The sequence below is a fragment of the Halichoerus grypus genome, chromosome 5, assembly GCF_964656455.1.
Source record: "Halichoerus grypus chromosome 5, mHalGry1.hap1.1, whole genome shotgun sequence".
Classification (NCBI taxonomy): Eukaryota; Metazoa; Chordata; class Mammalia; order Carnivora; family Phocidae; genus Halichoerus; species Halichoerus grypus.
This window is the reverse complement of record NC_135716.1, coordinates 64407929-64420567: the sequence shown is the minus strand read 5'-3', so window position 1 is coordinate 64420567 and position 12639 is coordinate 64407929. Positions and strand designations below refer to the sequence as shown.

At 34.6% G+C, this 12639-nt stretch overlaps 1 protein-coding gene across 1 annotated transcript in view; it reads right to left on the bottom strand.

Annotated features, from left to right (window-relative positions):
- Nucleotides 1–6098: 6098 nt before the first annotated feature.
- The window catches only part of VCPIP1 (valosin containing protein interacting protein 1), a 30733-nt gene continuing 24192 nt past the window's right edge, over nt 6099–12639 (bottom strand). Inside the window, exon 3 of the mRNA XM_036123512.2 lies at nt 6099–11409. Coding sequence (XP_035979405.1) covers nt 10544–11409 — 866 coding nt within the window. The 3' untranslated portion in view covers nt 6099–10543. The remainder of the gene's footprint in view (nt 11410–12639) is intronic.

Here is a 12639-nt window from a genome sequence, read left to right as displayed (position 1 = left end):
TGTTTTTGTTTTCAGCCTCCCCTTCTCTCCTGGCCTAGTACATCCAGGCACTCCCAAAGGGAACAATGAATTTGCAAGATCTTAGGGGAATTTGTGATTATTGAAAGTCGTTACTGGCATTTAGAGTGCCAGTTCTAGGAACAGAAGACTCTTGTAATGTTTGAAACAGTCCTGCACAAGGAAGAACTATCTTGAGTTCCACTCAACTTTCAACCGGACAGTAATATAAGTGAAAAAACTGAAATTATTTCAGCCTAGAATCAACTTTTTTTTAACTTATAAACACAAGTACACGGTGTTGGGTTTTTTTTGCTGTTTTAAAATACACTATTTCCAGGGCGCCTGGGTAGCTCAGTCAGTTAAGCATCTGCCTTGGGCTCAGGGCATGATCCCAGAGTCCCGGGGTCCCAGGATTGAGCGCTGCATGGGCTTTCTGCTCAGTGGGGAATCTTCTTCTCCCTCTACCCTTCCCCCATGCTTGTGATCTCTTTCTTTCTCTCTCTCTCCCTCTATCAAATAAATAATAAAATCTTTTAAAAATATACACTATCTCCAGAAATACAACTAGTACGTAAACCAGGGGACAATTGCATTTTATTTTGTTCAGACTTAACCAAGAGTTGTTTCCCCATTTTAGAAAATCACATCACTGAGGATAACCCAGCTCAAGATTTTAAGACAGAAATATAGCCCACTGGTATCTGTGTTTCTAGCTATGGAGTTCATAGTGATTCTACATATATTTTAGCTGGATTAGTTGTGCCTGATGGGCTTTATTATAAATCCCTTCTGTTTCTCCTCCATATTGTAGGGAGAGCATTAAATTGATTTTTTAAAAATTTGTAAGTTATCTATGAATATCACTTTAGTAGGGTACAGGGAGTAGAATATATTGTTATAAAAAGAGGACACTGGCTCCAGTCGGTTTGAAAATATTGATCTAAATATATTCATCCATCCATCCCTCCCTCCCATAATCCTGTATCTGCTATCTTCCCTTCTTCCCTTTCAGCTAAACTTCAAAGGTGTCTTGACTTCACTACCCCATTGGTCTTCAGTCCTCTCATAATCTAACCTTTACTATCACTGTCCATTGAAATTGTGGCTGCAAAATTGTGGCTGTTAAATCCAATGGACACTTCAAAAAAGAAATTCATTTTACCTGAACTTTCTACAGCATTTGACTTTATTACTTCCTTTTATTTGAAACTTTCATCCTTCGTTTTCTGTGACCTCACCTCCATAATTTCCATACCTCAAAGTATTTTGGAAGTCTCTGTTCTTCCGCCAGCTCCTTAAATGTCGGCATTCTCCCAAATTGCATGTAGCTGTCCTCTCATCGTACACTCTCTTCCTAGGCCATCTCAGCCACTTCCATGATTTCAGTCACATCCTAGGATTCACAGATCTTCAACTTGCAATCCCAAACCCTCTCCTGAACTCCATCTCTCTCCCAAAATTCAACATGTGAATTCCCAAATGGAATTCCTTCCCTTTCTACCCATCTGTAATTACTCCTGTATCCTATTCCAAATTAGTAGCACCACCATCCAGCCTCTCAACTCATAACCTGAGAGTCTGGATTGGCCTTTTTACTGTCTCTCCAACATCTTCTCCTTGACATCCCCACTGCCAGTGGGTCAGTTCAGGCTCTCATCTCTCATCAATTACAGCAAGTCTTTTAACTGATCTCTCATCCTCTAGTCTTATCCAATCCACTGTATCCTCCACTTGGCCACCTGAAGGATCTTTTAAAACACAAGTCTGTTTAAATTATAATATCTGCCTTGGGAAAGTTCCAATCCTAATTGGAGTCTCAGAAAACCCTTCTCATTTTGACATTTGGGATCACCTCACCTGTTTTCAAACTATAGATTACTTTTAAAGCAATTATGGCTACAGAACATATTTTGAATGCCATAAACCTTAACAACATAACAGTAATAGTATAGCTAATAAAAGTTAAGCAGAACGGAAGGATAAGGGATATTAGAAAGTGTAGAAATGATAATTTATTTTACATACTGAAGAGTTGAGATAATGTCTAAAAAATTGATGGCTCAATAAACAGACTTAAGAATATTATATAAAGTTAGAAGGATGATCTAAAGAGAGCAATGGCACTCATCTTTCATAATGGAGAAATCAAATACTGTCTAAAGTTGATAAGGGATTAGACCTGGTAGGGAGGTAACCACCAAAATAGAAATAGTTGATTTAGGAATTGAGATGGAGGAACTGGGTGTCTTTCTATATAGTTTTGAAAAAAATTTTTTAACCAAGTACATTCATTGCTTTGAGAATAACTTTTTAAAAAGAAAAAGAATTAAGGCCCATTTCAATGAAAACTTTTATAGATTACTTCTTTTTCAGCTATTGATTTAATTTTTTCTAATCACTTCACTGTACCAAAAATAAATTTAATGACATTATAAAGCTTATTATAGTAAAGAGAAAGCCAAATCACTTGCCATAAGAAAGATCACAAAAAGAAGTAATCTTAATGTGAGAAGCAATATTTTAAGCACAACTTTGTACGCTGGTTACTAGTCACTTAGGTAGTACTACTGCTAAATGGAAACAGAGGAGATGACAAATACCAGGATAGAGCCATGAGAAGCTAGAGATAGAAATGGAACTAATCTTCCTATAATCCTGGTAACGGTGAAAGAAAGCAAATAATTGAGGGTTTCTAGCTCCTAATTTCTCACTTTACTATTTTGCTAAAATTTTTGTTATGTATCTGTGCATCTAATTTATACTGGTCATATTCAGTAGCAGAGATACCTTTTAGTTTCAAAGGATAAGCTCATATTCTGAAGATGGTTTTAGGTACTGAATTTAGAATCTCATTCTTTTTTTTTTTTTAATGTTTTATTTATTTATTCATGAGAATCAGAGAGCGAGAGAGAGAGGCAGAGGCAGAGGGAGAAGCAGGCTCCCCACTGAGCAGGGAGCCCGATGCGGGGCTCGATCCCAGGACCCCGGGACCACGACCCGAGCTGAAGGCAGACGCCTAACCATCTGAGCCACCCAGGTGCCCCTAGAATCTCATTCTTTTACACTGTTTACCTTTCCTTAGCAACCCTATTTGCACAAGCTTTCTCAAACTTTGTCATCCCTATCCATTCAACTGGATCGCTACCCTCTTACAGGAAGGATTTGGGGGTCTAAATTGTGGCAGACATAAGCATCACACTTAATTTTGCTTGACGGACTGCCCTAATAAATATTTTTGGTAGTACGTAATCTTGCCAATTTGATTTTTAAACATCATATTAATTCTTTGGGTCTTGGCTTGTAACATCCCCTCTTGGGAAGCCTTCTCTAAGCCACTAGCAAGTCAGGTTAGTTCCTCCTGTAGTGTGATTCCCACCACCCAGTAGTCCCCCTATATTTGCACTTGCTTGTTTAAGCGACTCTCTCATTCACTAAAAATATAATGGCAGGAAGTATGTCTTTCTTGCCATTTTATTATTCCTTATTTGTAGCAAAGTACCTGGCATACGAAAAGATTTCATAGAAATGTTTTGATGAGATACAAGTAGCCCATGAACTGTCCTTTGAGAAATATCACCTTTGGGGAGCCTTCCTACTAAAGCAACAGACCTGCTTAGTAAATGACAATCATTCCAGGCTCTTGAAATGAGGGAGTTGGACTTTTATTTAACCAATGATTCTCGAATTTACCCAGATCAATCATCTAAGAAATTCTGAAATCCTTCTTTAAATTATCTCCAAATTTGGGGGGAGAAAACAAACCCAAGGAGGGAAGAACTTGGGGTAGAGGACTGGGGTTCAGGTAGGGAACTTCTAGGAAGTGAAATTAAAGCCAGGTAGTACACATTGAAATCATTTCAAACCAGATTAGTGTACCTGAAAACAAGCTAGATTTAACAATAGATGTTTATAAAGATTTACGTGACTACCAAATTTTACTCCTTTGCTAAATTACAAATATAGTACTCAGGTTAAGAACTTAGGCTATGGAGGGCACCTGGGTGGCTCAGTTGGTTAAGAACTTAGGCTACGGAGTCATAAACATCTAGGTTTAAATTCAGCTCTACCACCTGTAAGTCCAGAATTTGGGTAAATTACCAATCTACCTGAGCCTATTTCCTGAAAGATGAAAACGATGTTACCCAACCACAAAGAGTTGTTTTGAGGGTTGAACTAATTATTGCATGCTGTGTTTGGCCTATTGTCTAGATATAGGGAAATGGTCACTAAATGATAGTTAATACGGAATGTGTTTATTGCTTGTCTCCATCATTGGGATGTAGCTCTAAAAGCTACACGGAATTTGTCTTATTTAGAATTGTTACCCAGTTCCTAGAACAGGGGACATGTTGAATTTTGGGTTTTGTTTTGTTTTTTTTTTTCAGGAGAGGGATTGGGGTTACAAGTGAAAATCTGTGAATCCTAGGATGTGACTGAATCAAGATTATACTTGAATCATTCAATTTGTTTGTTACGCACTGATCAAAAGCCAAGCTTCTGTTCTGTGGTATGACAAATGGACCAAGGACAGGTTTAGTTCCAACGAGGAAAGAGTGCAAGTTTAAAGAGCCTGTTAGTTTTTCACCTCAGGATACCATATATAGTTTAGAAAATCAATTAAAGACTTCGTTTAGAAAATCAATTAAAGACTTCAATTTTTCTGTATACATTTTTAATGATTAGAAACAATGAGCTATGCAGTCATAATTGCAGTTACTGGGGTCTGAAAAAGCCAGTCAAGAAAAATAAAATCCATACTGAACTGTCATAAGTAGGATGTTTATCTTATTCACTGAAGTTTTTGAGAGCTCCAAACTATATGGTATGTGACCAGTGGGACGCATGTACAAGACCTCAAGTCCAAGCTTGGGACAAGTGTAGCCAGCCAAAGCATAAAGCAAAGCTAATTATGTTTAGTTTACTTGGAGCCCACACCAATGTCACTTGTCCCATCAGCACTATGCCAACAGCAAATGAGCCCATGATGACATATCAGCAGAACAAGGGGGTAGCAACTAAAGAACCAAAAAGTTATAGTAGAAACTGAGGGCTTGAAAGGCTCCATGATTTGCCTTAAGTCACAGAACAAGTTAGTCACAAAGCACAGACTGTCAGTTCTCCAGATTTTCAGTATTGCATGTGGTCATAAAGCTCTTGCATAAATATTTGAACATAGAAACCATTGTTTTTAGCTCATTAACTATGTATCACAAATAAAGCAGGTTTTAACCTAATAAAACAAATTATTTAAATAATGTGTGCCCTATATGTGAAGATTTATCAGTTTTAATGTCAACTGAACTCTACTGAATTATTTTGATACGTAAACAACAGTAATAGTAAACATTTAAGTGTTTACTGTATGTCAGGCACTGTTCTAATCGTCGAATACATGTTAACTCATTTAATCCTCACAACAACCCCAGGAGTAGATGTCCTCATCATCCTACTAGAGAAAAAACTGAAGCACAGACAGATCACACAGTAAACAGTGTGCCAAGACTCAGTTCTAGGAGCCTAGTGTCTGAGGCTCTGCTCTAAGTTAAACAAGTCTATTCTAACAGAATGGATATTAAGCATACATATTAAAACTTAAAAGTAAATATAAGTCATGTTGATTGCTAAGCCATAGAAATGTTACTACTATTTTCTGTATTTCCCTTCATTCCCTCTTTATCTCTAACCAGTATTTTTGAAAAATCAGCACAAAACTAAGTTCTCTCTTTATTAGAACATGTCTGTTTTGTCTTAAATATTCAGTAAGCATAACCCAATTATGTAAAATGTCTAAAGGAATTTTGCTTATTCTTTTTTAACTGAGTCCATTTCATTTACATTGAGATCACAGTAAAGGGGAGAAATTCCTGTTCCTATATGATGTCCCACTAAAGGAGGTTTAAAAAAGACCTTTATTACATTAAGAATTCCTTTATAAAACTAAACTATATTTTCATGCATTATATTATTAAAGTATAATTCCAGGAAACTCAAGAATAAAAATTATTTTAAAAAGTTAATGTGGAGAAGTCGAGGGGAAAATCAGTATGTATTAACTTATAGTTTTATTAATATAAAAGAAAACTTCAAATACTGTACAGTGAGGTGTGTAGAACACTATATAGTTATAATACACTATTACCAATTATTTATTACTCAAATGTAATATATACAGCAACAACAAAATCAGAAAATAATGGGTAACAGCCAGTGCCTTAGGGATGATAGAACATTTATACTATTTAATTGAGCAGTTAAAGCACTTGCTATGTAATTTTTCTAAATATTTACATTACCACTTATTTTTACATTTTCTAAAGAATATTTCCCTCCAAAAAAGTAGACTCTCCAGCTCTTGGCACTAATTCTTAAAGTCCAATAAACCTGAAAATATTGATAACCTTTTCAGTCCTTTATTGCCCCACCACAGGCATAAAGGCTCAGGAAGGGACTTGTGCATTCTAAAGAAAAGTATGCAATACCTTCAAATTTTAATACTAAGTAATTGATACTCACAAGCAGATAACATCAACTAAAACTTTTTTTTACTAGTTTTCCTTTTCTTTTACAAGAGAATAATCATTGTATTAATATTATACTACAAAAGCATGTAGACTCCATAATTTAAAAAATTAAATGTCAGATATACAAGTAATGGCATTTTCTCCAATAATTCACAATTTTTACAATTTCTGCTATTTTGGAACAAACGTTAAAATTCCCACGATTTAATTATCATTAAATATGAACTGAAACACTTAGCATCTCGAAGAGTTATTAAGAATGGCAGAACTTACAGTTAACTATAAATCTTACAGTAGCTCCTCTTTGTTATTTAAGTAAACATTCTACTATGGTATGTTTTCAAGTGAATAGTTCTGGTTTGAAAATTAATTTCTTATATTATGAAGAGCTTTGAGGATGTACAATTTTGTTAAATTATATGATAACCTTGAACTGTAGGATATTTCTACCCAACTTACATAGAGTATGTATCTCACTACTGTGATAAAAGGTCATTTAAAGTTCATATTAAGTGGAGTTTAATTCAATTTTGCAAAGGCTTTTATGAAAATCTTAATATGGAAACCTTGTTTCAGGAACCATGAAACTCTCAAAATCTACTCTGCAGTGTTTTTAAGTGTGGGCCAATTGAAATTCCTATTGAAAAATAAAGACAAAACTGTATTGATATTCTAAAATAAACATAGTATGATACTGTCACTATATTGACCAAAGCATAATTAATGACAGAAGTTATGAGTTTACTTCATACCTAAAGATTAGTTATTAGGGAGTTCTAAATTTTTAAAGAAACGTTCACTAGCGACCAGTATTAGTAGGCATCTACATAAAATAATACTGTTATACATTTTGCATTTAGTAGCTAACATGTGATGTCAGTACAATTCTCAAAAACCTGTCATTAGTAATATATGAGTTGCTAGCAAGTGATCTTCCCTGAGGTAAGAGACCATATGCAAAAGTCTGCTCACTTCAAATCAAGTTAGATACTTAAAAATAATGGCAATAAGGACCTATGGCTGGGATTCACAGATGCATTTCAGATTGGTATCTCAATTGCAAGCAGTAGGCTTGATTGTAAAAATCAAACTAAAAATCATCAGAAGATATAAAGCAAATTTCACAGTCAATAGCATTTGCTAAATTTCTCAGGTCTTTATCCTAACATTTTCCAATAAAATACTTGAAACATAGGAAAGGGGAAAAAATAGGCCTTGGGCTTGCTCTTTAACTAGTTCCTGAGTAGCCATTCCCTTGGAGTTCATTATATTCTAGCTCGTAATATTTGGCAGTGTCATGTGTTCTTCAACTTCAACCAGTTTCTCATTACCAATATTCTACACCACCTTCAACTCTACCTGGACTTTGGGTCATCAATTCAAACTTGGTATGATTACCTATAAAATGGATTACTGAAGAAAAAATTTTACAATTTTACTTCAAGTTTCAGTGAAACATCACAAGTAGAATTATAAGATTGAGCTATAGTTACGTTACATCTGGGCTAAAAAAATATTTTAACTGATTTATGACCTCTAGCTTGAACTCAAAGTTGTGGTGATCACAAATGGCAGTACTAAAAAATAAGAATTCTATAGTCATGTATTTGATTATGATAACCATATGGAACGACAAAGGATGAAAATTAAGAACTTAAACTGTTTCTAAAACTTCTTTGTGAAGATGATACCTGGCCCACTTCTGAAAAACTAATTACCCCAACCAAATTTCAGCAGATTTAAAATAATTTCAAGAAATCTGACCATTCTCAAAATCAAGCCTTTTATTCTTTATCAAGGGAGAACCCAAGCTATTATAATATTCATACCTAACCAGCTTCTAAATAGCATTGCTGTGGCAAGAGAAATTAACAGTGTTATCAGAGATTAAAGCCCTTCTCCTAATGTTCACAGGTGCACTCTAATTTGACTGAATGCAAGTGTTTAATAGGAAGATAAAATTTCTGATTTTTTACTATATGCTATAAGAGTATATTTGTCAGTTATTAACGAAACATGCCAAGCCACAGGTGAAGAAAATATTTGTTAAAGAAAATGTGATTATATCATTTACCTGGAAGCAGTGCATTTGCTTGTTAAACATTTTCCTGTATTTAAATTAATAAGAAAAAGCCAGTTTCAGTGGCTGAAAAAGCCAGAAATAATTATAGTGGTCAGTGGTATCGGCAATTTTTAGTTTAATACACAGAAGCCACCTATACTAACTAAATGGGAAATATTATTTGGTAGCTGTAGTTCTTTATGCAAAACTAATGCACAATATAAAAGTCCTAAATTTTCCTGCTCTTTGGATATTAAGATAATTGAAAGTAAATTTAGAAGAATCGAGATAAAATATGGTTTAAAATGTGATAATGTGATAAAATTAACCCAAATATATATCTTGCTCAGGTATCACCTGCAAAATGTCTAGATTCTCCATTCTTTCCTTATTCAAATGGAGTAGTTCATTTAGTAAGTGGATTAAGTCAGAGATACTTTCATAGAAAGAAATCCAAAACCTCCGTCCTTTGGAAACACAAGTCAAAGTACTGTCTATATTCGTTATGAATCAATAGACTGAAATTTTGAAACACCTGATAATATACTTTCTGATGTACATTTTCTTAGACTGCAAACACAGTTCTGCATCTGTTACATGTGCAAACAGAGACAGCCAGGCTTTGAATGCTCTAGATAAGAGATTGTATTAATATACATTTTGTCTTTCATCCATTCAAATTCAACTTAATTTCAGTGAACAAAGGAAAAAGATGGATTGAAATGTACATTTCAGAATACAGACTTGCAGAACAGGATAAAATAGTGCAATACCAATCTCAGGATAAACATTCTTTGTCTTTAAGATAATAAGCATGAAAGGCTGCTTTTTGAGGAAACTGGCACTAAAGATTTGATGAATACACTATTTAAGCAAATGCCCAGTTGATCAGGGTCTGATGCAGTAAAATTTGCATCCAAATCCAAGTGAAGCCAACAGATAAAGAAAATGTTATGGATGCTAAGGAAAAAAGGAAACATTTTTGGTTCAAAGGGGTTCAGAGACACTTAGCATATACAAGCTTAAATACCATTGATCAAAATTGTAGAACAATGTAACTCATTCGTAAAGATAAATTCTTATATATAAATTCTCTGTGAATCTGACAGACTCTGAAAATTAGAGATTAACTACTGCTACCATTATTTTTATATTTTCTACCACACTTTGCAATCAACTTTTCTGCAAGATTAAAGAAAAAAGAATTCAGTGGTACTTGACCAGGCCAGGATTAAAAAAATAATGGTAACATATTATCAACAATAGAGCACACAGTTGGCTGTGTTGGCTCAGACAGCAACATTACTGAATCACATTGACTTTATCATTCTAGATAGATATTGTCCCCCTAGCCTTGCTCAATCAGCAAAATGTTATATCATTACACTCCATTCTCAAGATATTTTCATCAAGAATACATATCTCTATGAATGTGTTTACGTTCACGGAAATGTCAGGATCCCAGTATCTAATAAATCCTTCTATGAATTTTAAGATACAATTTAGTTCCGATAACCTTCAAATTTACATAAATCTTTTGACACTCTAATAAATATGTGGAATGGTTACCTGGATGACATCAATGTTAGCAAAATCTCATTCCCCACTCAGTTCTAGCCTTTTCAGAAAATCAAACATTAGCAAGAGAATTTTCATGTTTGAAACATTAAGACTTTCATGGAATTAGAATTACAAAAAACTTCCAATGAACCACATATATGGAAGAAACTCATCTCAGCAGATCTAATAACTAATTTATAGGAATTCAGAGCCAGCCTGGGCAGCAGTATATTAAAAGCTATTGCCAATCACACACTTGCTGTCATGCACTGAATAACAAGATATAATCTTTGAATTATATACGTACAAGATTTTTTATGACTAATCAAGTTATGTGGCCCAGCCAACAAATGTTACATATTCACAATAAACATTCTGCCTTTATTAGCCTCTAATTAAATCATGAGTGATCCATTGGCTCAGTTGTGTTTGTCATCTCAGCATCTTGACTATCCATCTCTTCAGGCTCCTCCACTGAATTTCCCTTTTGTGCTTTTGACCTTGTGGCAAATGCTGCTCCCAGGGCCTCTGCCACACAGCTATCAGTTGTTTCTGTATTCAAATTTTCAGTGCCACCAGTTAAAGAAAAAGATTCAGGTAAGCCAGTCTGAAGATTCCCAGACTTCACAGAACTCACTTCTACTTTCCTTTGAGGAAGATCAGATGGTGACTGCTCTGTACTTTGATCCCGCAAATGCTTGTCCATCGAAGCCTGGATAGAAGAAACCATTTCCTGCAATTTTTTTCGCTGGGCCTCAACCAAATCAGGATCAAGCTGCCTGCTGTCTCTCATTGTAACTACTCCAGGAGCTATTCGAATAAGCTCACTATTACTAGGAGCAGCTGTGAATACAGAAGGCTCTATTTTAATGGAGCTATTACTAAAGTCTGTCCCTGTGTTATGCTTCCTTACAACTGGGGCTTCCCTAGCTCTTGAATCAACGTGTGGGTTACTAGATGCAGTTCCTAGAGAATGCCCTTTTCCCTGAAAGGCAGTTACATTATGAAGCTGCTCAGATTTCTTTTTCACTACTCCACCACTACCTAGTTTTAACAGCCCATGTGAGGGACTTGATTCTCTACTTCTTGTAGTAGCCTCTGCTCGAACCTGACTTACAGCCTCTTTAACTAAATCTTCAACATCAGGACCGATGGGGAAATGTCCTGCAGCATCCACACACAATTCCAGTCTATCTTCAGAAGCATTATAGACAAAGGTTTTGCCAGGCAGATGTGGAAAAGTACAATGCTTGCCATCAGCCATACCTAAAGAAGGAGAAAAAACGTATTTAATATATTAAAATCTTACTTTAAAAGTGTAGTAAAGACAATTGCAGTTGAAATAGTGAATTTTCAACAATATCGAGATCACAGTTTTGAAAACAAATTAAAAAATAATTTATTATATTTATTAATAGAATTTAATACTATTAAAAAAATATCACGACAGACCTTACTGTAGTTCCCCAGGAGAATTTTTTTTTTTTTTTTTTACAAATATCATTAACCTGTTACAAAGTTAGGAAAAGGGCTTGAAACAGCTAAGCCATGAGAAAACACTAACAACAGTGTTAGTAAAACAACTGCTTGCAGTAAAGCAATAAGAAAACATACTTTCATTTACGAATTCAAATTTAAAACTTTGCAAAAATACCTATAAGGGCAAAGTGTTGCACAAAATATGCTGCACAGTGTGAATTAAAATTAAAAATTATTAGTAATTCTGCTAAATTACAGAATACCAGCACAAAAGTGGTTTTCTCAGTGTACCTTAGGTATATATCTTTTACAAATATAAAAGATAATGAACTTTCAAAATGAGATATCCTATAGTTAAAGAAGTAATTATGAGGGCATATTTAGGAAAGCTAAGATTAATGTACTGTGTCTTTGGTATAACTGTTAAGAAATGACACTTGGTCACAATAAATGAAAAAGATCTTGTTTAATTCAATTCCTTTGAAAAAGTTATATTTCATGTTACTCCTCTTATTCCTCTCGGGTTAAGTCACAACCACCAAAATAAGCCTGACTTACAGATGCTCCTCAAATGGCCCCTGCAATTTAATCTACTTCTCATAGTCAACTAATGTAGCAATAGAAGAACTTGAAAGCAGGCTTCTATTTTCTAGTTGAGGAGCTTATTGTCACTATCTGGTATTCCAAAATTTTATACTTTTTCCCAGCTTGGATATAAGAAAATTGTGTGTTTTAAACTATCCAATATCCTTACATTTTAAATTTGTTTCTCAAAGTATACTCCAAGTATGCAAAAATAGGGGTTTTCAAATTTTATAAAACCAAAGATTTTCTATGTCAGCAACAAAAGAAAGATGAAGTAGAGAACTCTTATTTTTATTTTTTGTAAGTAGACTCCATGTCCAGCATAGAACCCATGAAGCAGAGAACTCTTAATAACATATGGTGCAAATGGGTATGTTTATGGCAAAATATAAAGGCAAAAGCAAACTAGTTAAAAATGAATGAAATTGTTAG